Below are 27,150 nucleotides of genomic sequence, written 5' to 3'. Positions count from 1 at the left end.
CCCCCACAGATTTGGGTGACTTTTGCCCATCACAACCAACCAGGGGATGCAACCTCATGGGGGGTTCCTGCCAAGAGCCTGCGGGAAGGGAACTGGGCCCTCCCTTTCATTAACTGTTATTACTTATGTGAGAGCTGCAGTGAATGAGGCGGTGGAGCCAGGCAGGAGGCGGCGGCAGCCCGGCCGCCCCCGGGCAGAGCCTTCCCCCGTACCTGCCATTGCCCCCCCGAGCGACGGGCAGCCCCTGCGCCACCCGCGTAGCGCACGCTATTCGCCAAGGGGCGGCGCTACGCTACCGCGCCAGCGCCGGCACCGCCCCCTGGGCGCTCCCCGGCTGCGGGGCGCCTCGGCGCCCCCTGGCGGCGGCGTGCGGACACGCGGGGACACCGCGGGGAGGGAGCGAGTAGGGTACGCTGCAAGGCACCGCAGGGTGGGGGGCACGGCAGGGTAGGGCTAGGCAAGGCTTTTTGTCACTCCACAGAGCTAGGAGAGAGCTCCATCTCCCAGCCGAGGCGAGGCAGAAGGGGCAGTGCAGCTGCAGGGCCCCTCTGTTCCGGCACCGCTGCCTGCAGACACCCCAGGCGCACCTTGCCCACCTCGGGGAGCTTGGCGCCAGCCAAATGGGTGCTCCTACCTTGGAGCGTGTGGGTTTCCACTGGATGCTCTTTCATGGCATTTGTCCCCGTGGTTTTCTGCCAAACATGAGTGCTGTTGCCTCCACCACCTGCCCTGGGAAGTTGCAGCCCTGGGGCAAATGAGCAGCTGGCCGAGGTGTGATCCTGTGCCAGGCCCTGGCAGGAGAAGCTGAACACAGCCTGTCTGCAGCACAAGGCTGCGATTCAGCTGCTGCCCCAGGAGCCAGCATTTCCCCTCTCTGCCCGTGGCTAGGACCCCCAGCCTCCTCCTCTGGAGCGTGGAAGGACAGCAGCTGCCCTGCCCTCCTGGTTCTCTGTACAAGGCAGCATTTGTCTTTTCAAACCAAGATTTGCACCCCATCCTCCTCCTTACGCCTCCTCTGGCTTTGCAGACACCAATCTGCCACAGGCATTTTCAAGCTGCGGTGCGATGTGGGCAGGCCACTTTAGGGTTGGTTCAAAGGGGATGTTGTACCCAGGTCCTGTCTGCAGTGGGAAGTACTTGAGTGGCAGCCCTGATCACACCCTAATTTTCTGATGCAGTTAAACCAACACTGTTCCCTCTATCCAAAACATGCTCTGATCCTGTAACAAAATGCAGACCCACCCAAGCCAAAGCAGGTCTCCTCGAGTGGGCAACATACCTGTTCCTTGCTCAGGCTCTGCATTTTAACTGCACACATGTAGCAGATTTCTTCTGTTTCTAGCCCACCAGTGCCTGTCTATGGCTATTTCAGTTACATTTCTAGTAAGCTTTAAAAACAGAGTTAAAAGTACTTTTAATACTGATACAGTATCATCCTTGCTGCAATGTGTTCCTCGCTATTGCAACAGTACCTGTAACGTATTGGTCTCGCCCCTTGACAAGATTCACAGACGCTCTCCCATTTTCCTCCGCCAGGTTTTCCTGTGTGCTTCCCGATGCTTCGTACAATTGGTTTTTCCACTTTCTGTGCACAGACAGTTTTCTCCATTATTTTTTTCTGAGTACCATGGTCTAATGTGGGAAGGAAAACAGATTTCTTTTAAACCCTAGAAGAAATTATTTTAAAGAAAGGTGAACATTGTAAGGGGGGCTACTGCAGATTCCTGAAGTAACTTGAAGAAACCCCCCAGGAGCAGCCCCTGAGCAGACAGTGCCCCATCAGCACTGTCTCTGTGCGAAGGCAGAACACCACGCTTCCAGGGCAGCCAAACAAAGCGCAGGAGCTGAGCCCCAACCAGCTCCCCTCCAGGCCCACCACTCCCATGGAAATCACAGGCGAGCCCCAAGCAAGAATCATGGTCTGTTTTGCTTGGCAGAGGCTCAGCGTGAGTTGTGCTGACTAGCTGAAAAATGAGGTTGTAAAAATAATGAAACTGGAAGACTTTTTTTTTTTCCCAGCTGCTTTTTGAGGGCCTTAGCAAGGCTAAGTAAACTCTGCCATCACTCAGCCAGGTTGTACCTGTGCTGTCATGGCTGGAAACTGCAAACCTCGCTCGGGATTGAATACAGAGAGAGAAGTGCTCTCTGCCTCCCACTGGCAGCCAGAAGGCTGCCTTGATTGTACACGGACAGGGTTAAACAGTGAAACACCAATAAAATCTGAAGCACGGAGTTTTTTCTTGGTCATCACAACAGCCACACGCCTGTGGTTTTTTTTCAGGATCGCCATTAGATTTGTATTAAAATCTGCAAGCTAAGGTGTTGCCAGGATGACTTCTGCTACAGATGGCACAGCCCTGTTTAATATCTCCTGCCTCTGACCTGGGCTCCTCAGAGAGCAACACACTGTATCATGGTCCCTGCATATTCCTGGTGCAAGCTCCCCGCTGGTATGAGGATCACACGAGGATAAATCCTGTTCCCTGCTGCCACAAGCTTCAGTGTGCTCCTGTGGTCACAGCCAACCCGCTCCTTCAGGGAAACAACTTCTTCTCCTTTCCTCCTTGAGAACAAATTGCTCTGACAGATGACACAGCTCTGAGTTTGGCATCAGCCCTGTAAAAACAGAAGAGCACAGGGTTTTTCCTGGGGTGCAGTTCTGTCCATGGCTTATCCTGCCAGAGGCATTTATTAGACCGCTCTGGTCCCTCAGCCCTGGCAGACGGCTGGGCTGGCACCGGCTCCATCACGGCTGTTCCCCTCCCACTGCTCGGTGGCCCTGAGGGTGACATGCTCTCTCCACAGCAAGTCACCAGGAGCATCACACCAGTGCCTGGATGGCAGCGGGGTCTGGTAACCTCTCTCATGCTGCTTCCCGACCCGCAGCTCTCTGGGGCATTACTGCTGGAGGGGGACATTCCTCGCAATGGGAGAATTAAAAAAAACAACCCACATAAAAAGAGAAAAATAAGCGGCTCTGGACTCCTGGCTCTTGCTGCTGCTTGGCCACCGGCCCTGGGTGGCCAGATCCGCACGCAGGCACCACAGCCTGGGACAATTAGGAGGCAGCAGGCCCCGCCGCGCTCCTCGCCTGCAAAAGCAGCCTCTCCCTGCTCGAACACGGCCTGCAAGCTATCCAGGAGCTATCCCAGCCACCATAACCAGCGCACCCAGCCAGGGGCCCGCTGCCAGCTGTTAACTGAACCCATGCACTAAGGAACAACAGCCTGGCACTGCTGGGTTTAAGCTTAAAGGTGTACACAACATGCCGGGCAGCAGCGAGAAGGGCCTGCAGAGCCAAACTCATCCTTGAAGCAAGCCTAAAGGCAGCAGCTTTTCAACCCAAAGATAAATTTAGCCTGTGTGGTAGGGCTGAAGTCTTGGAACAGACGCTGCACAGGCTCGGCATGACTCAATTATCGCAATTAGAAATGGATCCGCACATGGGGTTAGCATATAACAGCCTGATTCAGAGTTCGCCAGGGTCTGGGATGGGTCAGATATTGAAACTTTTGCATTCACCAGCAAGCTCAGATCCAGGCTCTGGGCTGAACTCATCAGAGAGCAACCTTTGGCCCGGGATGTAACGACTGAAGCCCAATTATCTCCAGACACAAGGGGAATGCGCATTTATTTCTTTCCCTCCACTTGCCAGGAGAAATTGCCCTGAGGGAGAGAGGGGAAATACAGGCTGGAGCTGCGCGTGTTACTAAAGAGGCAGCCTGGAGTTCATTTATTCCCCGTGACACAGAGGCTGGGGTTGAAGGAAGGACAGTGACAGCCGCTCTTAGCAGAGCAATTTTCCACAGCAAAACCAACCTGGACAACTGGAGGGAGTCCCCAGACGCAGGACCACTGGCCAGCCTTAAACTAGAGCCGGCTCTTTCCCTCAGCCCTCCGTGTTTCGTGGTTGTTTCTCCCTGAACCTGCCTACCCAGTTCCAGGGCCCCAAAGCCCGGCTCTTTGGAGAAGAGGGCCAAGATAAATATGCTTTTCCTGGAGAGCAGAGGGACCTGGAACATTTCCCTAGCTGGAAGCATGAGGCTGGGGAGCTGAACACCCATCCCTGCGACCATCTCCTGCTGTGCTGCTGGAAGATAGCCCTGCTGTCACCCAAAATGGTGACAAAACTACCCACTTGCGCTAGGATATGCTGGCAGGGCCAGCTGCCAAATTCACGTCTGGTGCCTAAATAAATCAAAGGGAAATTGAAGTCATTTGCCAAGAAAATTTCTGTGATAGGAATTGGGGGCGGGGGGGGGGGGGGGGGGGCGGCGAGGGAAGAAAGGGAAGGCCAGTTAGGAGGTGATGCTGGTTTGAACATAGCACACCGGGGGACATCCCATTTTGTTTAGCCTTTGCCAAGGGGCCATTTGACTCCAGATCCAAACTCACAACGTTTAGGAAATCCCCTTTTGATACTTGACAATCTCAGGCCAATTCAAAGAATTATCTCCATGACTCATATTAAGATCTTAAAGAAAGGTCAAGTCCTGGATCACATTATGCAAACATGAAAAGCCAGTTGTCCCACAGGGCTCACAAGCAAAAGCCCTGCTCCGGCAATCACCACAGACAACATCCGTTCCTCACTTTTATCTGCTTTAGATGTTTGGGAATAAAGCGTCAATCACCTCTTCCCCAGTCATGTGTTAAAGCACTAATGTTTTCCTTTCTCCAGCTCTCTTTGCCTCAGTTAGTTCAGGGCCAGTTATTACCATGCCTCGGCTGCCTGCAGCACTTCTTCTCTGGCATCATTTAGCTGTCAATTATCAGTGGTTTTTAGCAGAAGATTTGGATTCAGCTTAAAATCTACTTGTGTAAAGCCTCGCCTTACAGAGCGACAGCAGTCCGCATGCTGGCGAGACAGACTCTCCCAATTTGTGGCTCATTTATTCAGCAGGGTCACCAGAAGCACCGTAATTCCATCTCCGGTGCTAAAGCCCAGCGCCGCCTGTGCTCGCTGCCCTTCTCCAGGGCCATCCCATGCCGGGCGCTACCACCACTCTTCAAGCTTGTGGCCACTCGAAGCCGCCCCTGTCTGAGCCCTGGCAAGAGCCAGCTTTGGCTAAAAACGAGGAGAAAACAGAGCTGCTTTGTGCGGTGGCCGGAAAGGAGACTTAAAAGCGTGCGGATGCCCTGAGCATGCCGGGTTTAATAATTATAATTATAATTGCCTTTTGCTCCTTTTCAGCCCCCGCAGGGGTTTCCCACAGCAGGGCCGAGCCAGTGGCGACCGCCCCTCTGGCTCTCGGCCGGCCCCGAGGCCTGGCCGGGCCTGGCCGCTGGCCCAGCCGCACCGCGGGAACCCCCGGGACTGCCCCCCGGCCCTGGGCGCCGGAAAGCACCGAGGAAGGGAATGCGGGAGCACCGGGGGAGGGAAGCGGCCGCCCGGAACCAGCCCCGCGGCTACGGAGGGGACCGCCCCGCCGCAGCCGCGCCTCCAGCCCGGCCTCTCCCCTCAGGCGCTCGCGCGGCCGCCCTGCCCCGCCGGGGACCTCAAGCGCCGCTGGGCGCCGCCATCGCGAGCGTCCTTCCCCGCTGGGCGCCGCCATCTTGTGCCCTCCCCGTACAGCGCGGGCGCCGCCATCTTGTGCCCTCCCCGTGCGGCGTGTCGGCCATGGCGGGGCTGCTGTGCCGCCTGCTCCTCTGCCTGGCGGCCGCCGGGGCCGCCGCCGACCTGCTGCTGGAGGAGGCGCGGCGCTCCGTGGACCTCAGCACTCACCTGGCCAAGGTCTCGGCCGAGCTCAGCCTGGCCAACGCGGCGGGCGGCACGGCCGCCTCCGCCTTCCTGCTGGCGCTGGAGCCCGGCCTGGAGCCCCGCCTGGCCTACCTGGGCGTGCAGGTGAGCGCGGGCCGCGAGGGGCAGCGGGGGACGGCGCCCCGCTCCTCGGGGCGCGGGGGGACACCGGGGCGCGGCCTCGGGCGCTGCCGGGCCCCGCCGCCCGCAGGGACACGTCGGCACAGCGCCGCGCTCCCGGCGCCCCGCGGGCCCGGCCGCCGGCTGCCCTCCGCAGGGGCCGCGCCGGCAGCCGGCGTGGCGGTCGGGGAGAGGCTTCCTCGCCCGGCGCCCGGCCAGCGCTGGCCGCGCTGCTCCTGCAGTGCTCCCGCTGCCTTGTAAATAGCGAAGCGAAGGGTTTCTGTCCTTGTACGGAACAAAGGGGGGTGAATGGCTGCGGCGGTAAGGTCCGGGAAGCGATGAGGGAGTCGGGAGAGATGCTGGTTAACGGCCTTACTGCTGGAGCGAGAGCGGCCGCGGCCCCTCGGGCGGAGCGGTGCTTGCATCCCCTTGCAGGCCCGGGGACGGGGGGTCCAGCCTCTTACCCCGCGGGACGTACGTGCAAGAGGGCTCTTCTCATCCCAGCAGTGTTTGTGCTGATCTCCTTTTTGCTTGCTGGCCAAGTCAGAGTCCCGTGGCCCGCTCGCTCCCCGGCCACCGTAGAAAACATCCAAGAGAAATCACAAAAGCGGTCGACCGAGATTCTCATTTGCACAAGTTACAGTGACTGTGCTGGCTTGGGAATCAGGCTGAAGGGAACTTGAGAGGTTTATCAGAAATCTCCAGTATCTGTTCTTGCACACTGACCATGCTGCAATTTGTATTAATGAAAAAGGGCTGCTTTTTTTTAATAAAGTAGTTATCTATCAGCTTGTACTTTCTGGGAGGCATCTCCCTAAAAAGTGGATAGGCACTGTATGGAGTTTGCCCTGGACATGTTAAGTCTTTTAAACAGCAGCACACTGATCTGTCTGTTGTTTTGGAACAGGTGAAGGGTGAGGAAGAGGAGGAGAACACCTTGGAAGTGAGAGAGACTAAAGTTAAGGGCAAAAGGTGAGTGTCACCCTCTAAGGTCAGTACCTAGAGTTTTGCATGGGGGTTCCACCATCATCCTCATGGCGGAGCAGAAATACTACCCCAGTCCCACATACCTAGAGATCCTGGAGTCTTTTGTTGCTGAAAAGATCCACTCTCTAGTCAGGCTGTGTCCAGGGGTGCTACAAAGCCAGGGAGCACAGTTCACAAAAGCAGCTAAACCCAATTCCTGCAGCCCTAGAAGAAGTCATTCCCCTCCCTCAGATGCTCTTTCCTTGGGAGAGAGCACATGTGGTTTTAGATCATTGCACTGAGCCCAGCACAAGCAGCACATACCTGCTTCCCACAGCTGCCAGTGAGGGGAAAGCCCTACAAGGGAGAGAATCTCTCTCTTAAATGCAACTCAGCTGCCTTTGGGGGGGGCTCAGCTGTGCTTAGTCTCTTGTGCTCACTGCCTTAAGTAATGCTCTGTTCCTTTATTAAGGGACATCAGGTAAGAGAAGCATTATAGCTATGGTCATGCTCTTACCCATTGCTCCCTTTTGAGGTCTCAAATCATTGGCAGCGGTGATTACAGAGAGACTGTAAGTGCTCTTTGGCTGTGTCCCCAGAGCACTGCTCTTAGTCTGCGATGTGGGGAGTACCACGCTGCGCTGGATACTGTGGCCAGCGTGGGCCGTTGCCTGCTGCAGGGAGGGAGGATGCTGTCTTCTGCCCAAGGGTCTGCTTTGCCAAGCTTGGGATATTGGGCATACACTGCAAAACTGGGCAGGCGGGTGCTTTCTGAGCCATGAGAGCTGAGAAATAAAGGGTGCTCGTAAAATGGGTCAGAAGCATGGTGCTGCTGGGTTTCAAGAGCACAGTAGCTATGGAGTTAAGTTGCCAAGGTAGACTGTGGTTTCTGACATATCTGGAGGCCTCATGTGATCCTGCTCTTGGGCCACCAGGCACACCTTGAAGTCCGTTCACTTCTGTCATCACCTCGGTCCATCTGGTGCATCCTTACAGGTTTGGTGACATCTTGATCCTTTCTGTAGAACCTCAGTCCAAAACCGTGCTCATTTTCTGGCTGTTCCTTAGTTTCAGATCCTGTGGGCAAAAAGCTGAGAATGAACAGACTTTGTGGAAATGAGTGCTTAAGTTGTTTGTGATTTGTTTTCTGGACATTTGCACATGCTTCCTCTGATACAAATCATTCTTGTCATCTGGAGAAGAATGGAAAAAACCCTGCTGAAGCATGCTTTATAAATGCAGACCTAGGGAGGGGAGTGTGTCACCATTCCCCTTCCAAAATGGGAGCCTGGTGTTTTTGTGAAGCAAAGACTGTAATTGTGCCTGGACACAGTTCACCCCGTGCTGGCTGCTGTCCTGCTTCCCCAGTCCAGAGTAAGCACACCCTCTGGGACAAGACATCTGTATGCCTTAGAGGAGCAAATAAAATATTGGCCCCAATCACACATGATATATGTGATATATGGGCTCCCATCCAGAGCGGATGTTGCAGGGGTTGGATCTGATTGCTCTCTCGGGGGAGATCTCACATGACTTACCTGTTCTTCTCCCTTCCAGTGGAAAATTCTTCTCTGTGAAGCTGCCATCTCCTTTGGCACCAGGAGCCAAGGTCCGTGTATCTGTTGAAATGGTTTTCACACATGTCCTGCAGCCCTACCCCACCCACATCACCCAAAGCGAGAAGCAGTTTGTGGTCTTTGAAGGAAATCACTACTTCTACTCACCATACTTCACCAAGACCCAAACAACCCGGGTCAAACTGGCCTCTAGAAATGTGGAGAGTTACACCAAGCTGGGCAACCCTTCTCGCACTGAAGACATGATTGAATATGGCCCCTTCAAGGACATTCCTCCATACAGCCAGGTAAATGTCCATGCAAGGAGGTTGTGGCTCTGCAGAGAGCATCTTGCAAATGTGGCACCTGCGTCTCAAAGGCCAGAGAGTGGGAAGTGGAGGCTTTCGTGTAAGAATCGCAGGTCAAACCCGAGTTAGCCTGCGTGCAGGCTAGGAACATGTGCTCCAGCAAGGTGCTCCTGGTACGGACGTGATTGTTGATGGCTGCTTGGTGTCCACTGAGCAAACCAAGCCAGTTTGTGCATGGTTCTGGCAGGGGTGTATTTACAATGGGGAAGACTGCATCTCTAGTCCCCTCACTGTTGTGACTCAGCCAGACGTGTGGGGTGCGACCTGCGAGTACACCCCAGGTACCCAGTGCCCTCTGTGAACTGGGCTGGGGGGGCTCAAACCTTCCCGTGCAGTCAGCTTCACCTCTCTGCAGAGTCTGTCAAGGAGGTTTCTCTGTGGGACATGGAGACAGGTAATTGTGAGGGGAGGTTGCTCCTTACTTCAGGTCTAATAGTTTATCTTTTTTCCTTGTTAGGACACTCTGAAGGTACACTATGAAAATAACAGTCCATTCCTGACCATCACCAGTATGACCCGTGTCATTGAGGTGTCTCACTGGGGGAACATTGCGGTTGAAGAGACGGTTGATTTAAAGCACACAGGAGCAGTGCTGAAAGGGCCTTTCTCCAGATACGACTACCAGAGACAGCCAGACAGTGGGATCTCTTCTGTCAAGTCTTTTAAGGTTGACATTTTGCCTTTTTTTTTTTTTTTTTTTACTGTGGCTTCCCTCTTTCTTGCATCCCCAGAGGGAAAAAAAAAAATACAGTTGTCCTTTTCCTTTTCTTTGGTAACCATACCCAAGTGATAAGGGAATATTAAAGCTCTGATCTATTTTCAGAGAAAGCTCATGCTAGATAGGAATAGCTTTTGGAGGTAGAATTAGGAGGTTACATGCTTTATTACATCTGTTGGCCAAACAAACTGCATATACCAGGGCACGTAGTGTTTCTCCACGCTCCTACCCCTCCAATCTCAGGAACCCTCTAAAACCTTTAATCCCTGTGCTGACAGCTCTGCTTTCCATTTTCCACTGTGCCAGGGCCATTCATTCTGTCCGCACCCTCTTATTTTCAGAGTTGCCTTCTCTGTCATACCCTCATCATGTTGAACAGTATTAATTGGAAACTCACCCATTCATTCCTTGCTCACAAAGCACTCAACAAAAGTTAAAGCTGTGTCTCTGCTAGCCAGATGTGAAAAGTATTATGTGTTTTCATCTGAACCAAAACATTTCTCGCTGCTTGAAGCCTCCAGGATTGATTGTTGTAATTCTCTAAGGTGGTGCAGCCAAACAGAAATCTCATTTTGCTGAGCGTAAAGCCAGCAAGCTCAGTGAGCTAGGGCAGCGGGCTGGAGTGAAAAGGGAATTGCTGTCCTGGTGGGCATGATGAGATCCCTTGCTGTCTGGGATATTTGAAACTGAGCTGGAGAAAGCACATTCATTTAGAGGCCAAGTGATTTTAGTGCTGGCAGCCACTTCTGTGGCTGATTGCTTATAATAGCACAATTTTACCACTCAGTGCAACTGAATGGCCATTTTGTCATCTCTCACGTGGGAGCGCCGTTTCTCAGTGCTTAACAGCCATTATTGGTTTTGCCGATTTCACTGGAAATAACTCCTAGCCGATGCACTGACTGTTGCTTTTCTCCATACAGACCATTCTCCCAGCTGCTGCTCAGGACGTCTATTACAGAGATGAAATCGGAAACATTTCCACCAGCCACCTCCTTGTCCTGGATGACTCCGTGGAGATGGAGATCCGTCCCCGCTTCCCGCTTTTTGGGGGATGGAAAACCCATTACATCATTGGCTATAACCTGCCAAGCTACGAATACCTCTACAATCTCGGTGGGTGGCACAGGGGAAGGGAATAAGAAACCTTCTCCTCTGTGTTTAAAGGTGGTTGTTGAACAGTAAAGAATTCAAAGCTGCAGTACGCTGCACCTTAGCAACAACGGTTGCTAGCTATTATTTCTAGAATATGCAAATCCACCTTCTTTTCTGTGCTTCCTTCAGGTTTTTTTAGACATCTGGTTAAAATATACTTGAGTGAGCTAGTGCCCCCTGCCGCACAATGTATCCGAGTTCTGCTCTTGCTTCTGTTAGGAGCTGAGCTTCAAGGTTGCCCCTTGTTCTTGAAGGAATTGTAACCACTCTCTGGTCTGCACTCTCTTAGGTGATCAGTATGCCTTGAAAATGAGGTTTGTCGACCACGTGTTTGATGAGCAAGTTACGGACTCTCTGACTGTCAAGATTGTCCTGCCAGAAGGTGCCAAGTAAGTCTCATTACTCCTGGCTAGTCACTGCAGACGATGCTGTGTTGGTGGCAATTCTCCAGCCTGCTCTAATGGCCTGAGGACAGTGAAACAAAACCATGACTGTGCATGTGGAGGAGACCTTGGAACACAGCTTTGCTTCCTTTTAGAGTGTTGTTTAAACTGCATAATTGGCCTTGTGCTAGAGGCCACGGTTAGCCAGCCAAGTCCTAGGTTACATCATCTCAAACACTGTAGAGTCACATGGGACTGTCTGGCTTTATTCACAGGAACATCCATGTGGACAGCCCCTATGAAATCAATCGAGCTTCAGACGAGCTTCACTACACTTATCTGGACACTTTTGGACGTCCAGTTATCGTGGCACACAAAAGCAACCTGGTGGAGCAGCACATCCAAGACATTGTGGTGAGTGTGGCCTCTCTGCAAGGCTTGCCGGAGCAGTTGCACCTCCTCTGTATTCAGCGGCACAGTCAAAACACCTGTATCGGGTTCCAGAAATACATACTTACTGGACTGCGTGGCCAGTTCTGCTGCTGCCCGAGGAGTTCTCTCCCATAGGAACATGGGTCACCCCTCAGTGTTTCAAACTTCTCTTCTAGGTTCATTACACCTTCAACAAGATCTTGATGCTGCAGGAGCCTCTGTTGGTGGTTGGAGCTTTTTACATCTTGTTCTTCACTGTCATCGTCTACGTGAGGCTGGATTTCTCCATCACTAAGGTGCTGTATGATGAAGCTCCTGTGGGAGCATTAGCGTCTTACTCAGCTGATGGATGGAGATTTTTTTCATACCAGTAATTGTCACTGAATATTCCTTCTGATTGGATATCTTACTAGATGCTTAAATGGAGCCCTGTTTTTATGCTACCTGAGCATTGATACTCCTGCAAGGTTGAACTGGTGTGCTAAGGCTAACCTGAGTTTTGCCTTCTGGATGAAAAGGAATCCCTCCCTGAGAAGCAGGGATGTCCGCAATTCTCCTTCTGCAACATTTTAACTTACTTTTTGTTAAGCTGTTTGTTGGGCTAGGCTGAGCGCTGAAAGGTGCTTACCCTAGTTAGTACTTGTACCATTTGCCTAATTACTTAGTTGTTGACTTAATTGCAAAGGGAGCAGTTTCTGTAACAGTCCTGTGGCAGACTGCAAGCATGGCTTGATGCAGATCAAAGATATGACTGCTTCGATCTTCCCTTCTGTCCTCTTGCAGGATCCAGCTGCTGAAGCTAGGATGAAGGTTGCCTGCATCACAGAGCAAGTGCTTACTCTCGTGAACAAGAGACTTGGGCTGTACCGTCACTTTGATGAAGCAGTGAATAAATACAAGCAGTCACGGGACATCTCCACCCTGAACAGCGGCAAAAAGGCTTTGGAGACAGAGCACAAGGCTCTGACAAATGAAATAGCCTCTCTGCAGTCTAAACTGAAGACAGAAGGCTCTGACTTATGTGATAAAGTAAGAAATTCCAATATTTTTTTTTTAAGCTCTCCTATTCTTGGCTCTATCAAGTAGTCTAGGTGAGTTTTAATTTGGGGCTTAGTTTGTGCAGCCTGTATATTTTTTTTTTTTTCCCCTCTGAAAATGGCTTGATCCCTGCCAGGAGGCCTGAAGATCAGTTTATTCTTTTTGCAGTAATCTTGGTTATGCAGCCCTGTAAGCACTGCTGGTAAACAGCTGCTTGTGCTGTTTCTTAAACAGCCCTTGAACCAGCTGCATGAGTACAGGTTAATGCTTTTGTAACACAATCCTGATGCTGCTCATTGAGCTCATGGCAGTGACACTTAGGCAAAAATGGAAACTATCAACACGTGATCAGTTCTGACTTTACTTCTGACACCAGCCAAACCAAAATCTTCTCCCTTATCTCTTATTTCCTTGCACATGTGAATTTGGTGCTGACGGAATTTTGGTAACATGATGCTCCTTGGGGTATTCCGCTGTACCATGTTGAAAGCCATGGCACAGTGAGCACACACCCACGATCCTTTCCTCCTTCCACTATATTTCAACACTTACCTGGAACAGCCACTTAACCCCAAGCGAGGGACACTTTAGTCTCTAAGGTCCATTCAGCCAGCAGCCACCTTGCTTAATCTGTTACTGACTCAAAGAGTAGCTCTGTCATGACAGACCTGCTTCTCACTCACCATTAACATTGACTGTAGGGAGACAGCTTCCAGTTGTCGTAGTAGTGATTTAGCTTGAAGCCTTTAAAATCTATCATTAACACTCTTTAACAGTCATTGCACCTCTCTCTTGCCAGGATGGCTCTTGGGTCCTCAGAGCCCCTTTATCTGCACTGCTTAATTATCCATTTGTGAGATGTTCCTCATAAAGGGATGTCAAAGAGCGGTGACGGCCCAGGAGGCAATATTCAGGGACTGGAGATGTTTCCACTTAGCATTGACTTCATCTTTTGCTCCAGCTTTACCATCTGTTCTATTGCAGCTTCACTGTAGGGATGTTTTTTTTGTCTCCTCTAATATTCCCTTTGTTCCTCACTCCCATAAGGTAAGTGAGATTCAGAAGCTCGATGGCCAAGTCAAGGAGCTCGTTCTGAAGTCCTCGGTCGAGGCTGAGCGGCTGGTAGCTGGCAAGCTCAAGAAGGACACGTACATCGAGAATGAGAAGATGCATTCCAACAAGCGCCAGGACCTGGTCACCAAAATCGACAACATCCTCGACGCACTGTAACTCTGGTTTAGTGACCAGGCGGAGGGGAGAGGTATGAAGGGAGATGAGAAGCCTGGGAGTGGATACAGTTTGAGCCAAAACTCCTTCCCAGCAAAATTAGGGGGAAAGTTGATGTGAAATGTCTGAAAGTACATTTTGGTTTTAGATTTTTCTATAGAGCCTGTCTGCTCAGCAACATGTGCTGCGCAAGGGACCACACCATCACGCTGTTTGGCTGGGTAACAGGGTTGCTTTACCAGAGGCGAGGCTCAGCCAGGTTATAAAACAGTCTCGCTTTCGGTTTTTCCTGTATAGATGTGCCCTGACTAAACGCACACAGCCAGCCAGTCTGAGCACAGACACGCTCATGGCAAATCTGAATGTCGCATCTCCAGAAAGAATAAAAGACACTTTTGCTCTACTTTGAAATAAAACTGCCCCTGCCTCGCTTTTACGTGTTGTGCAGGGGTGGGGGGAGGCAGAGGGGCTGGGTTGGCCCTATCCGGCCCGTGGCCAGGCAGTGCAGCTCCCTGGGGAACGGAGTTCAGCCCTGACTGCTCCCACTTCCCATCGGAGGGCTCCCCCCAGAGCTCTGCCACCCTGCAAGGCCCTGACCCAGGCAGGGGAGAAAGCCAAGCCCTCGTTCCCTAGGGACATGCATACACCTACACCCTTACAGGGAGAAAAACAACGCAACCCCTCCTGCTAACCTCTCACTTTGTGCCACGTGCTTTCCTGCTGCATGTGACAACACTCCGTGTCCCTTGTGCTGCCCCAGGAGGCCCTTGCTCACACCTGGATACCCTGGGGTGTGCATGCAATTCCCTGATAATTGCAGTCTTCATAAGATTTTTTTTTTCCCTGTGCCTCTCTGCTTCAGTGCACTGCTAAACACCCCAGAGCTGGCTGCAGGGACTGGAATATAGGTCTCCCCTGCATAGCTTAGCTGTTTACCAAAGCTGTTTGAGATCCCGATAGAGAAAGGACCAGAATGCAGCGCATCCCTCTGCCTTCTTTCTTGCTGATGCCCTGACCCGCAGGTGGAGGCAGCTGCCCGTGGGTGGATATTTCGGCAGGGCAGAGGTGGTTAAGTGGGGTGCAGCCATCTCCACTGGGCTTCTGCAGCCACCTGCGGGAAGTGCGTTCGGCAGAAGAACTGGAGGCTGCTTACAAACTAGGCAAGAACGTGGCTACACCGCAGAGCGAGCCGAGCCACCCCCGAGGACGCTAGTGCCCGAAGTGGCTGTGCTGGGGGGTGGAGGTGTGCCACGGTTCCTGCACTGGCTCCGCCTGAGGCTTGGGGCAAACAAAGCCCCCGTGGCCCGGCGCTGCCTGCAAGCCCTGTGCCTGGACCCCTGCAAGTAGCTGGATGCCTTCCAGCCCTTGCCAGGCCACCCACACTGCCTGTCCCTCTGTCCCAGGCCCACGTAGCCAAGGTCTGTCACAGACACGCTGTCCTTGCCCTTTACTACCCTTCTTATCTCAGAGGGGCTTCTTATCTTGGATAAGAGTTGTCCTTACCTTCTCCAGGGATGTTTTTCTCTTTTTAGAGGATGAGGTTGGTAGGAAAGCCCATTGCCCCAGGCCACACAGCTTCCAAAGTGGGTTTGTTAGTCTGGAGTGTTTTGCTGCACGCCTGAGCCCAGGCACCCCGCACATCGTCTGCAGGTGCCAGCTCCCTCCCGTGCCCACAAACCTCACCCCGCAGCGGGGCGGGCAAGCCTAGATCCCCTGCCTCTGTGTTCCCTGCGCAGGTGCTGTTGGGAGCCCTGAAACCGCAAGTCCTGCCTGACCAGGGTGGGGATGACCAACAGCTAAAATCAAATAAATCATCATTAACCTGGTGGGCCAGAACACAGGTGCACAGTACTCAGGGGGGTACCGGGGCACCCAAAGCCAGACAGGGGCTCCTGTTGCACCAGGGCAACGCAGGCAGGTCCAGGGGAGGAGAACAGGGATCAGACTGATGATCCCAGAGACATCCTTAACTTTCCATTCTCCCTGGCAGAGGGAAGGCAGTGCCACACTTCTTTTCCCACGACCCACCTCTGCCTGGCTTCCCGGGCAGCCCAGACCCCTGAGGGTACAGTGGAAGCGATCGTGCCCATCACATCAAAGCCCCCCAGGGTCGATGGTGTGTCTCTATGTGTTTCCCTCCCTATCCCAAGGGGTTCTGCTCGATCAGCATATGCCTCAGCCCTCATGGCTGCTGGGCAGCTTCAGATCCTGCTTGTTAACAGAAGCCACAGCTGCAGAGACAGCAGCTATAAATAGGCTGGATGAATGCAGCCAGCCCCGGCAAAAAAGGCTTCCAGTCCCCAAGGAGAGCTGCCCCAATTCCAGCGGCCGAGAATAAAACAGCTGCTGCAAGAAGAGATGCTTTGCTCCTCTCCCCGCACGGCCCTTCTGCCGCCCTCCCTGGGCAGCCGCAGCCGCCCACACTGAGCATCCTGAGCCCCTTCTGCCCCCGGTGCTGCTCTTCAGGGCCAGCTCAGGCGCAGGGAAAGGGCAATTCAGGGCAAGTGGCCCAGGGACGCCCCCGCTCGGGCTCAGCGTGGGTCCCTGGGGTGGGCAGGAGGCCCCTGGGGAGACAGGCTCTGGCTCCTCCACGCTTTTCAACTAGGTTATGAAACGGGATGGAGACATTCCCCAAGGTGAGGTTCACCCCCGAGAGGGGTCCCCAACCTTGGTACCCGCTCCCCTGTGCCGGCAACCCCCAGGGCTGCTGGGGAGCCACAGCGAGGAGGCACCCTGCACCCCAAAGCGTGCAGCCTCCCTGCTGAGCCCCACGAAGGGAGCAGCTGGGCCTCCGCAAGCTGTGAAAATAACCCACAGCAGCGCGTGCATCGGGGAACCCCTTCAACAAACACACAGCAGCAGAGTGACCTAGAAACCAGAGCGATTTCTGGATTCCTGCAAATTTACTTCTGAGAATAAACGAGAAAAAGGAGGAGGAAAAACCACAGCACCTACCAGGAGCTCAGGGTCTGCAGGAGCTGCGGGAGAGCCAGAGCAACAGCACCTGATGGCAGCAAATGGATGGATTAGGGCTGCAGCTGATTGTCTCTGCCAAATGTAAAGGGGGCAGCCTCCAATCCGTGAGGTGGGGGAAAAATGGGGAGGGCCATTGGGCCAGAAAGGCAGTTAGCTGTCCGTCTCCTGCCATCCTCCCCCTCAGCTCTGAGGGCTTGAGGGGATCCGACTTCAAAATCTCTCTTGTGGCTGGGTTTTACAAATCATAAGTGTATCCAAGGGGGCTTGGAAGCAGTCTCCCTGCTCAGAGCCCAGTGACGAGCAGAGAAGCAGCCCCTTGCCAGCTGTGTGTCCCGAGGTGCCCTCTGAGGACGGACTTCCTAGGAAAGAGCCGCTGCAGGGCAGTGCAAGAGTCCCCATCGGCAGAGCCATCAGGGAGCTTAGTCTCTCCTCCACGCGTCTCAGGCTGTGCTTGCTTTGCTCCTGCAGCCGCTGCATCCTTCAGCCAGTGTCACCATGCTGGCCGCTGCCACCAGGGCCAGTCCAGCAGGTCCTTGGCCAGGGCTGGCCTCGCTGGCACCATTTTTGGCTGGCTTTGGGCTCTCCCTGAACTCCAGCTGCTGCTTTCCAAGGATATCCCTTACTTCTTCCAGGCTTGGCAGCTCATCAAGTGCGAGGACTGGAGCCAGCAGGTTCCCAAAGCATCACCGCCAGCGCTGGGCAGGGACGGAGGCACTGCCACCAGGGAACCCAGGCACGAGGGCCCCTCTTCCCTTCAGCTATGCTCGTGGCTGTCTAACCCGAGACCTGTGGGCAGGGGGAACCCCAAGCTGATGGAGAGGACAACCTCCATCCTCCTGCTGCCTCCCACAACAGCCAGGCCTTCAAGAGTGGGCTGAGAGCTGCAAAAGGGCTGGGCTTTGTCTCTGCTGCTCTGCACAGAAGCTCTTCTGAGCTTGGAAGCTCACTTGTGATCTTGTTCAGAAAAAATACCCTGGGACAGCTGTGAGGAGTTGGGAGGCATCTGCCAGGGGAGTTGCGGAGCAGCAGAAGGAAAGGAAAAAGGAAGGCTCAGATAAAGGAGCACTTGAGACCCTCCAGCAGATTAACATCTCATGGGTAATTAAAGCTGAGCCCTGCTGGGATTCCGTGATTAGTTTTGCTCCTGTGCAGAGTTTGGAACCAAAAGGTTGGAAGGGCTGAAATTTGCCTCCACAGCAAAGGGAACAAAATGAAGAGAGAAGGGAAAAAAAAAGTATACATAGGAGAAGGAAAAGGAAACCACACAAATACAAGATTTGCCGGCGAAAGCGAGCAGCCATGATTTCAGATCCCCGGCTCAGCGCAGCCACCTGCCTCATTCGGGGTGGCACGCAGCTCCCCGCTGCTCCCCTTGCTTCCCCCCTGCCTCCCTGCACCCCACAGCTCCCCTTCTCACCGGGGTGCTACCCACACCCCAAGCTTCTCCTCGGCATCCCGTGCAGCCAGAGAACAATTTCTCCCTCTTCGACTTCTCGCTGTCAGTCCTCCAAGGGAAACTCCAGACCTGAAGACATGCCCAGGAGGTCCAACCCGTCCTCCAGGGGATGCTCAGACTCAGGGGCTGGAGGGAAAATCAGGTTTTATAGTCAGGTGCAGTGTAACTCCCACCCACACCCTCCGGTCCTAGCCAGCCCCCCATCCACCCTCCGTGGGTGGGGATAGCCCAGTACTACTTCTGCGCCGTCGACCCTGCCTCCCCTCCCCGTGCTGACACCTCCCCTCTGCTCCACAGGGACCAACCACCCTTTTTATTTTTTAATTTTTTTTTCATCCAACCGAAATAAAATCACTGGGCTTAACTCAGAGCAAACCCTGCAAGTCTGTGGTTGGCTCTGGGGGGTGCCACGTTTCTGTACGCCCCAAGGAAGCATGTCCGAAAGCACCCCCAGTTTAGCGATGCCTCCTGACCCCGCCACTTCACAGGGAGAGCCGGAGCACGTGCCGAGTGCCACGCAAGCATCCGCGCCACGCAAGCAGCCGCGCTTTAGTGCTCCCTGCTGAGTTACGGCCTCGGGGAGCGCACACCCGTGCACACCCACATGCACACCCCGCACCAGCACCACCGGGGCTTTTGGCGAGCTCCCAGGTTAAACAGCATCCATGGTCTGTCACCCTTCATCTGTCCGCAGACCGTCCCCAGCAGCGGGGCACAGCGCCTCGGCTACCCCAGCCCCACGGCAGACCTGCAGCCACCCCCTGCATGGCTCCGCAGACGGACAGACAGACCTCCCCACATGCTCTTTCACCATTTCCCTCCCGCCGGCCCCAGCGGGGCTGCCCGTCTCCCGGTCCACCCAGTCCGGCGGCTGCTCAGCACCATCTGGTGGCTTCAGACCAGTGGCCCCGGGCAGCACCCAGCTGGTTTGGGGTCACCCCAGGCTGCTGGCGGGTTGAGGGGTGCCGGGGGATCTCATACCCCGCCTCTCGCAGCTCCCGCTCCTTCGCCAGCGCAGGGCGGGCTGTGTCCCGGAGGAGGACCGTGTCCCGCCGGCTGGCAGCACCCAGAGGACCACGTCCCAGCAGGCTGCAGTGCCAGGAGGGATGGGATAAGGTCCCCATGGCGCTGGTGGGGCCTACGGGGCTCGCGGTGCCGCCATGGCACCTCACCGCCTCCGCCGCCACTAGAGGCCGACAGCGCCCATGGAGGCCGCACCACCATGGCGGCCACCCCAGCCTGCCCCTGCCCCAGCCCCGGCCCAGCCCGCTCCGGCCCTGCCGCTTGGGGGACCCATTGCCGCGCCGGCACGCAGGCCAGCCCCAGCTGAGGATGGCGGCGAGCATCTTTCTTTCTTTTTTTTTTTTTCTTTGTTTAAATGTATTATTTTTTTCTTTCCCCCCCTCTCGCTCCTCCTTGTCCAATTTGTCTTCGAGGCTGACACGAGAGAAAACCCCAAATGACAGCGCCTGCCCAGCACAGTTTTACCACAGTATCCTGAAAAAGGCATCTGGCGAGCTGATAGTGCAGGGGGGCTCCGGGCGGGAGCCCCTGCCGGAAGCGGAGGACTGGCGGCGGTTGAAGGGGCCGATGCTTCAGTGCGGGCAGCAAACAGGAAACGTCCCCTGGGCCCAGGGAGCTCCTCCGGGGCCGCCCCAGGGTCTCGAGGCATGACCGAGGTGGCCCACCCCGCAGGGGCCATGGCGGGCCCGCTGGGACCCCCGTCCTCCCCACCCGGCCCCGCTGCCATCTTGTGCCGGGCCCCACGTTGTGCCTTTGAGCTGCCTCCTCCTCCTGAGGGCAGCGGCCGTGCACACCGCAGCTGGAGAAGCTCCGCCGGGACCACGCGGGCCTCGCCTGCGGTGGCGGGCGAGACCCGGCTTTGACGGCTTTGGCTCGGGGGACGTCCCCTGTAGGTGCCACCTGCGTGGCTCTGCGCCGTGCCCGGCCTGAAGCCGCTGCTGCGCCAGGGGCTCCGCGGGTGGTGGGGAGCATCCTCCTCGTCCTCCTCCCACGGGGACACGAGGGCTGTGCGTGGTGGTGGCCCACGTGGCAGAGCCACGAGATGCAGAGCATCGCCTGGCCAGCAGGGATGCGGCTGCGTCAACCCACAGCCATGGGCTGGAGAAAGCCGACCTGAGCAAAGAGCAACCAGAGAGCATCCCACGCCTCCGAGTTCGGCGTGGCATGGGACACTCAAAAGAGAGGACCCCCTGCCTAACGCCTCTGAGAGCACAGCGGTAGGCAGCAGAGAAGCAGCGAGCTCACGGCTAAAGCAGGAGCCACACCACGCGTTGCGTTGGGTCCCTCCTCACCAAGAGGAGACGTTGGCCTGGGCGTGTGGGCTCTGCCGGCTGCCTCCATGTCATCGTGCCTCTGATCACCCAGCCCCGCCACATCCATCTGCCGGGGGACACAACTTGGTCCTCTCTCCCCATCCTTCCCAGTTCCTGGCTGTACGAGGCTACTGGGCAGCTGTGCAAGGCTCTGCCCCGGAGCCCGTCATTAGGACGAGTCTTTGCTCTCAGCCAGGTACACAAGCAAAAAGGCCCTGGGCACTTCTCATCCTTTGACTCCTGAACTGGTCCAAACTGGAGTGGTCCAGGGCTTGCTGGGCTTGGACTGAAGACCAGAGATGCTGGCTTACCAAATATCCTCCCAAGGTGACATGTTCATGCTCACTGCCCACAGAGCAGCATCGCAGTGGCAAGGGTTCAGAGCAGGGACGGGGAAGGCGATGCTCGGCACCTCTTTGGTAAACCTGCCGTGCAAAGAGAAAAAGGGACTGGTGAAGGAAACGGCGATGAGGAGCTCAGGGGCAGCCCCCAGGCAATGCTAGAAGCCAGGCTGGTGTCCTCAGCCAGAGCCAGCTGCTCAGGGTGAGGGGCACAGGCAACTTGCCACCAAAATCCCTGGCTGGATTTTCCTCCAAGGGTCGTTTTCCAGCAGGCACCCGGTTCATCTGGCTCGCCCAGGGGCTGTGCAGCCCTCCGCACCCCGCTGTGGAAGGGGACTCATCCCTCTCCCCCCACCTCTGTTCCTTGCATGCTGGTAAGGGCTAGGACAAACCTGTGGCCAGCCACCGGGAACGCACCTCTGCTCCCTACCCCGTGCTGCCGCTGCCGCGGGGTCCCAGGCAGCCAAGACCACACTTCCCTGCTGCTCGGGGGACTGATGTCTATGCTGACACACTTTTATTGTCACCTTTGGTACCAGGGGAGATCGTACAAGCTGGAGGCATTCGGAGGGCGCTGAGGAGGTGGTGCTGAAAGAGCAAATCCACGTGGTGTGGGTTAGCAGCAGTTAGCAGGGACAAGGTGTGAGCTCAGGTGTGGGGGATCAAGTGAGTACCAGCACTGGGGGAGGTGAATTACTTCGGTGCTGAAGCTAAAAAAGGAGTAACAGAACCAGAGAATCAGAGTGAGCATCCTAACAGAGCTCACTGTCCTGGAGAAACTGGTCCCTGATAGCAGGGGCTGCTGTTCGGGATATATAAAACCTGGCTTTCGAAAAACCTGTTTGAAAAGGAGCTGGCGGGTCAGAGCTGCAGGAGCTGAAGGACTCGGCATCGTCCAGATAAATGAATGAGTGAGCCTCACCCCTGAGTGAGGCTGTGGATCTCCAGCAGGCAGGTGGTTGTGAAAACCTCTTTGCTTTATCCCGGCCAACAGCCCGAGAGCACCACGGCAAAGGGAACAGCATCGTCTCCGCAGCTGGCGGGTGCAGAGCACAGGCGGCAGCCAGCTCGTCCTGCAGGAGCCGGGAACGCAGGAGAAGGACGTACAGCCATGGGCAGCAAGCCGGGCTTGCACCCTGCCTGCCCTCCCTGCTCCCCCGGTCCCTGCTGGTTCCTGCGCCCGCAGTGCCCCCTGCCTTCGCTGGCACAGGCCATGCGGTGGCCCAGGCCAGCTCTGCCCACAAAATTTGGTGTAGCCTCGGCCTTGGGACATCCCCGTGCCAGAGGAGTAGAGCAGGCAGGAGCTTTTGTTACCTTTGGGACACCGGGCACCTGTGCTACAAAGGTGCCTCCGCATGGCAGCTTTATGAACGGGCAACAAATCTGCTGGAGGGCAGCGCCGAAATTTGTTGTCCTGACTCTTTGCTAGTGACTTTTGCAAGTGGACTTTGATTTTCATCACCTGCATTCAGCACCCCTGGTTGTCCAACCAATATGGTGAGGGAACAAGCGCAGCTGAGGCAGACGGGCACGGCACACGCTCGCCTCTCAGCTCCCAGCTCCTGCAAGATTTACCATTCACTGCTCGCGGAAGATGATTTTGGCACCCATCGCTGCTGTTTGTGCCCGGGGCTGTCTGCTCCCACACCGGCACTGGCCACCTCCAACTTCACAACCAGGAGCAAGCATCGCCTTTGCAATAGCTCGGTCGGCGCGTGAAGACGCGCCGCAGCCGGCCCATCCATCCGCTCCCGCTGCAGACCTGCAAGGAGGGGAGAGAAGGAAACCAAACTAGAAAGGGGCTGAGATGGAAACTGCCTCTCCCTGGCTCTTCACCCAGCCCAGGGGAGGGAAAAGCCTTCAGTTCCCCTTCTTCTCCTTCTTACGGCAGAAAAGAAGGAGCTGCCGCTGCTCGGGGTTGCTGTAGGCAAAAAGAGCCTCCGTCCCCCCCGGCCGCCCCCCCCAGCCGCACCCCGGGATGTCAGCGGGGCGATTCCCCACCGCGGCTCCCAGCGGGCAGGGACCCTCCGCGGGCCCCGTGGCTGCCTCCAGCTCCCCGGGGTGCAACCCCTGCCCGCCGAGGGTCCCCGGCCCGGCTCCCCGGGCCCGCAGCGAGGCTGGCGGCCACCAGGTGTCCCTGCAGGCCCGCGCGTCGCCGCGCCGCGGGGCCGGGAGCGGGAGCGGGGCCGGGAGCGGGAGCGGGGCCGGGAGCGGGGCCCCGGGGAAGAGCGGAGGCACCTCCTGGAGGTGGAACCTCGGTCCCCCGCCTCGGCCAAGCCTGGTTTGGGGTTTTGAGGTGTTTTGCTGGCTCAGCCGGGCGAGCAGAGGGCCAAGCCCCAGGCTCTGCGTGCGGAGAGGGGTGCGGGAGGGACGCGGGGCGGAAAGAGGAGGGTGCGGGGCAAAGGGGTGAACAGGGCGGACACGGCCCCACTGGAGCCCAGCTCCTGTGGCTGCTTAATTAAGCCCTAGTTTGGGGCTGCCTTTTCTTGGACCTAACCTGGTGACACTTTTGTTTGGGACGACGCCACGGGCAGGTTTTGAGGGGCTGGATGCTCCCTTGGGAGAGACGTACAAGGAGCCCAGGGCACAGCAGGGGACAGGGAGGGGGGCTGGGGAGGGACACGGATTGCCTCGTTCAGGTGGGAAAGAGCGCGCGACCCGTCAGACATGGACGTTGCCCAACAGAGCAGCTGAGAAAGGAGGGCTGGAGAGAAAACCACACTGGGGTCACCAAAGGTGATGGAGCAAAGGAGGCCTCCGAGGGGCTCTGGTACCTGTACAGCTGGAAGCTGCGGAGTCCTGGAGAAGCCGTGGTGATACCAGGGGACCAGGCAGCATGGGAGACACCGAACACTGAACTTCTGTGGCAATGCAGGCAAGGCCGGAGCAGCTGCTAGCGATGATGAGGAGAGCTTTATTCCCGCGGGCAGCCGTGGCGAAGCACCTTCTTGCAGCCAAGAGCTCTCCTGTCACAGCCAAAGCTTTGCTGGTGGGAAACACCAGCAAACCCGGCCCGGGCAGCGACCCTCAAGAGATGTGCAGCAGTGTGTCAGGCAGCAAGCGCTGCTAATGTTAGTGTTCAGGCGGGTACAGAGGGGCAGGTCCCCCACCTGCAGAGACGGGAGGAATTGCGGGACAGGGATTGGCAAGGGTGATGCACACGCTTCAGGCAAACCCTCCGTCCCTTCCTCTCTCCTCAAAGGCTGTAGGGGGGGATGCAGATCTGCAGATGCAGCAATGCCGGGAAAAGCAGCATCTACCCCATTTCGCCCCCCTAACGCGCTCCAGTATCTGTTTGAGTGCTGTCCGCCTTAGTTTCCTCCCCTCTGACAATCTGACATTAATCTCCCCCACGCTGCTGTCCTGGTCACGTTCATTTTTATCACAGTTCCGTTAGTGCCAGGCTGAGCTTTCCGGGCGCTGGCGGGGCCCTGCATGCGGTCCTCGTGCCGGTGCTGCCAAGCCCCCGCAGTCCTGCTGCCACCAGTCTCCCCAGTGGGGCTGCCCCCACCCTTGCCAGTCGGAGCTGCTCACCACATCAGGATACAGAGCAGTGCACCAATTCCGGCCGGGCTTATTTCAGCGCTCTGGTCAACCGCAAGCACGGCGGGTTTCACAAACACGGCACACCAGCCTCACGCAGCCTAACGGATGCTCCGGCTGCTCCATGAGATCCCCCGCAGCCTCCCCAAAGCGAGCCCAGCCCAGGTCTGGTGTCTCTGCTCCAGGCCAGCCATCCTGGGGCCAGGTGGGTAAGAAGCCTGAGGTGTGTTGAGCCTCTTCGGTTCTCAGCCTGGTTTGCAGTGCTTCAGATAGCATGTGACAGGCCGTGGGCAAAGCAGAGGCTCCACGGTGGGCATCTGCCTTTTCCCGGCAGCTCAGGTGCATCCATGGCACAGCACAGACCTGCCTCTGCCGGGCACAGCTGTGTGACCCAGGCTGCTGCAGAGCAGGACAGTGCCAAGCCCGTGCGTGACCCATGCTGGAGGAGCTGGGCCAGGCAGGCGATGGCACACAATCAAGTTCCCCACCACTTAACGAGTTATCAGGGCTAATAAGTTATCACAGACTAACAAAAGCTGGTGCTGCATGCTGCCGGGAGAAGCTGTGGTTTCAGCAAGGAGCCGGGGCAATCACTGCAGCTCACTGATGGAGCAGCTCCTTACGCTGCAGTGAACGCCTCTGGCGCTGGTTTGCCAATCTCGGCAGCTCTGCTCAGGTACATCTTTCTACTCAGTTAAATTTGGCTCCTGGTGACTGAGGCTTCAGCAAAAAAAAATCTGGTAAGCAGGAACATGACTGAACCGGCACAAAAGGGCCTGCACGCTCCGGGAAATCCCATGTACGGGCACAGGCTTCCCCTGCCCAGGGCCTGCTCAGGGCATCGCCTCGTGCCCCAGGGAAGCAGCACCCCACAGGCGATACCCTGCCCGCTCCCTGCTGCTGGGGCCGCATCCAGCCTGCCCGTCTCTCAGCCCCCCGAGGAGACCTGGGCCCCCCACCCATGCCCACGAAGGCCATGTTTTCGGGCAGGAGGTGCCACCCAGCAGCTGGCCGCCTGCACTGGTTGCCAGTCCCCTTGCGACCACGCTTTCTACAGCTGCACCGGAGCACGCGGCCGCCCCTGCGGTGCTGGTGCGGGTCTCTGGGTGGGGAAACCCTGGGGAGCAGCAACCCGGCAAGCAGGGGCTTTGTTGCTCTCCAGGTTTTAGCTTCTAATTGCAAATTATTTTAAAAAAAAAAGAAGTACCCCCTATGCATGCATTACCTGTTTACCTGCATGCCCCCCCCTTTTCCCAGGCTCTGCTGGTGCCTGCACACATCCCATCCCATCATCCCAGGGGTCTCCAGAGCTCCCCGATGGCAGCGATGGCCTTGGGCGGCAGAGAGATGCCCTGGGAAACAGCTGGCTGCCGCAGGGGATGCTCCATGCCATGGTGAGCCCCCCCTGCCCCAAGGTACTATCAGACTCCCCCAAATTCAACAGTGCATTTAGTCCTTCTTGAGCCAAATATAATTTATAAAACCAATAACTGGAGAAGCAAATATCTGACCAGCGATACAGGCACCTTCCTACTCCATGAATAGACATGGCCTGGGGGAAAGGGCTCAACCCCTTTCGGCAGCCACGGACAGGCAGCACAGACCCTGAGGGACATGCAGGGGTTCCCTGGGCTGCTGGCAGCAGAGAGGCACCGAGATCACTCACCGCCATCACCTCTCCTCTCTCCCCCTGCCACAGAGAGCCCTGCGCCCCATGAGCCCTCCGGCAGGACCAGCGGTGCTGGGGGAGTCCCAGGACACACTGGGAAGGGTGTCCTGGCAGAGACGGAGCTGCAAAGCAGCAGCACCTGCCCCAAGTGCATCCCGCCTGCGTCAGGAGGCAGAGGCTGCTGAGAGACGTTCCTCTCGCCTGTCATCGGTGCAGCTTCTTCTCTTCAAGGTCCTATTGTGCCCTTTTGAGCACATTTGGAAGCTTTGCCAGACTAATCCTGCCTGGTATCCACCCCCTCTGGACCTGGGAAAACAATACCAGCCCTTAACTTTCTAATCCCAGCAGGCCGGGGAGCACCCACGCTTTGCTTTGAAGGCAGCCCTGCCTGCACCCATCTGTGGGGCAGGGCTGGGAGCCTCCGTCCTGCGTTGTCATCCCCTGACAGCTCCAGGAGGCATCTCTCACCGCTGGCCTGGTGCTAGGGTGGGATGGCACAACCTGTTGGAGGGGGTGCCGGGAGCCCATCGTCTCCCCCTTCCCCTGCTGCAGCAAAACCCAGCTGGAGGGGAAAGGCTCCTGCCAGCCGCCGGTGGGCTCTGCCCGTTACCTCCCCCGGAGCCCCAAGGGCCCACGGCTCAGGGAGGCTTGCAAGGGGCTCTGGGGCTGCTCAGACCTCGGCGGGGGCTAATCTGCCCAAATACTCCTCCATCCCCCTCCCGCGGGAGGGCAGGAGGGACGTGGTAGGTCCCGGCAGGAGGGGAGCAGGGTCGCAGTGCCCTGCCAGCCTGGGGGGCATCCCTGGGGGAGCGCTGCTGCCCTTGCCCCCCACCCTGCGAGGGACAGGCTGCTGGGGAGCGGCGGGGTGTAACGCAAACAGGAAAGCTGGCAGGGACCCAGCCCTTCCCAGCTGGGACAGGAAAGAGACCCGCTGGGTCATGCTCAGAGCCCGAGCCGGGCACGCTGGCGGCCGCAACAGGGCCACCCAAGCACTGAACAGAGCCCACCCCAGGGTGCCCGTCCCGCCAGGCTCCTCTCAGGGTCACCTCAGCCCTTCGCTGCCCACTCGGATGGGCTGGATGGCTCCCCAATCCCCTGAACCCAAAGACAAGGGTCTGTTGCCACC

General features: G+C 56.6%; 1 protein-coding gene and 1 long non-coding RNA gene across 2 annotated transcripts; one reads left to right on the top strand and one right to left on the bottom strand.

The window, feature by feature from the left end:
- Nucleotides 1-1,391: 1,391 nt before the first annotated feature.
- LOC140658106 (uncharacterized) lies at nucleotides 1,392-6,530 on the bottom strand. The gene is made up of 3 exons (XR_012044607.1): nucleotides 6,325-6,530; nucleotides 2,383-2,616; nucleotides 1,392-1,632 (listed from the first exon to the last, which is right to left on the bottom strand). It is a non-coding gene; the product is annotated as an uncharacterized lncRNA (long non-coding RNA).
- On the top strand, nucleotides 5,523-14,121 carry RPN1 (ribophorin I). Its single transcript, XM_072876087.1, has 10 exons — nucleotides 5,523-5,845; nucleotides 6,768-6,832; nucleotides 8,384-8,690; nucleotides 9,208-9,417; nucleotides 10,392-10,584; nucleotides 10,913-11,012; nucleotides 11,282-11,420; nucleotides 11,615-11,734; nucleotides 12,222-12,467; nucleotides 13,524-14,121. The coding sequence occupies exons 1-10, from the start codon at nucleotides 5,621-5,623 to the stop codon at nucleotides 13,704-13,706; spliced, it is 1,788 nt and encodes a 595-aa protein (XP_072732188.1). The 5' UTR covers nucleotides 5,523-5,620; the 3' UTR covers nucleotides 13,707-14,121.
- Nucleotides 14,122-27,150: the final 13,029 nt, after the last annotated feature.

This window comes from Ciconia boyciana, chromosome 11 (assembly GCF_034638445.1).
Source record: "Ciconia boyciana chromosome 11, ASM3463844v1, whole genome shotgun sequence".
In the NCBI taxonomy this organism is placed as follows: Eukaryota; Metazoa; Chordata; class Aves; order Ciconiiformes; family Ciconiidae; genus Ciconia; species Ciconia boyciana.
The sequence above is the reverse complement of the archived record's forward strand: the minus strand, read 5'-3'. Positions and strand labels throughout refer to the sequence as shown.

Bases quoted from the DNA above. Each gene is read 5' to 3' on its own strand.
- RPN1 (XM_072876087.1), top strand. From the start codon at position 5,621: ATGGCGGGGCTGCTGTGCCGCCTGCTCCTCTGCCTGGCGGCCGCCGGG. The intron at 10,585-10,912 runs GTGGGTGGCACA...GCACTCTCTTAG, and splicing joins CGAATACCTCTACAATCTCG to GTGATCAGTATGCCTTGAAA. The intron at 11,421-11,614 runs GTGAGTGTGGCC...CTTCTCTTCTAG, and splicing joins AGCACATCCAAGACATTGTG to GTTCATTACACCTTCAACAA.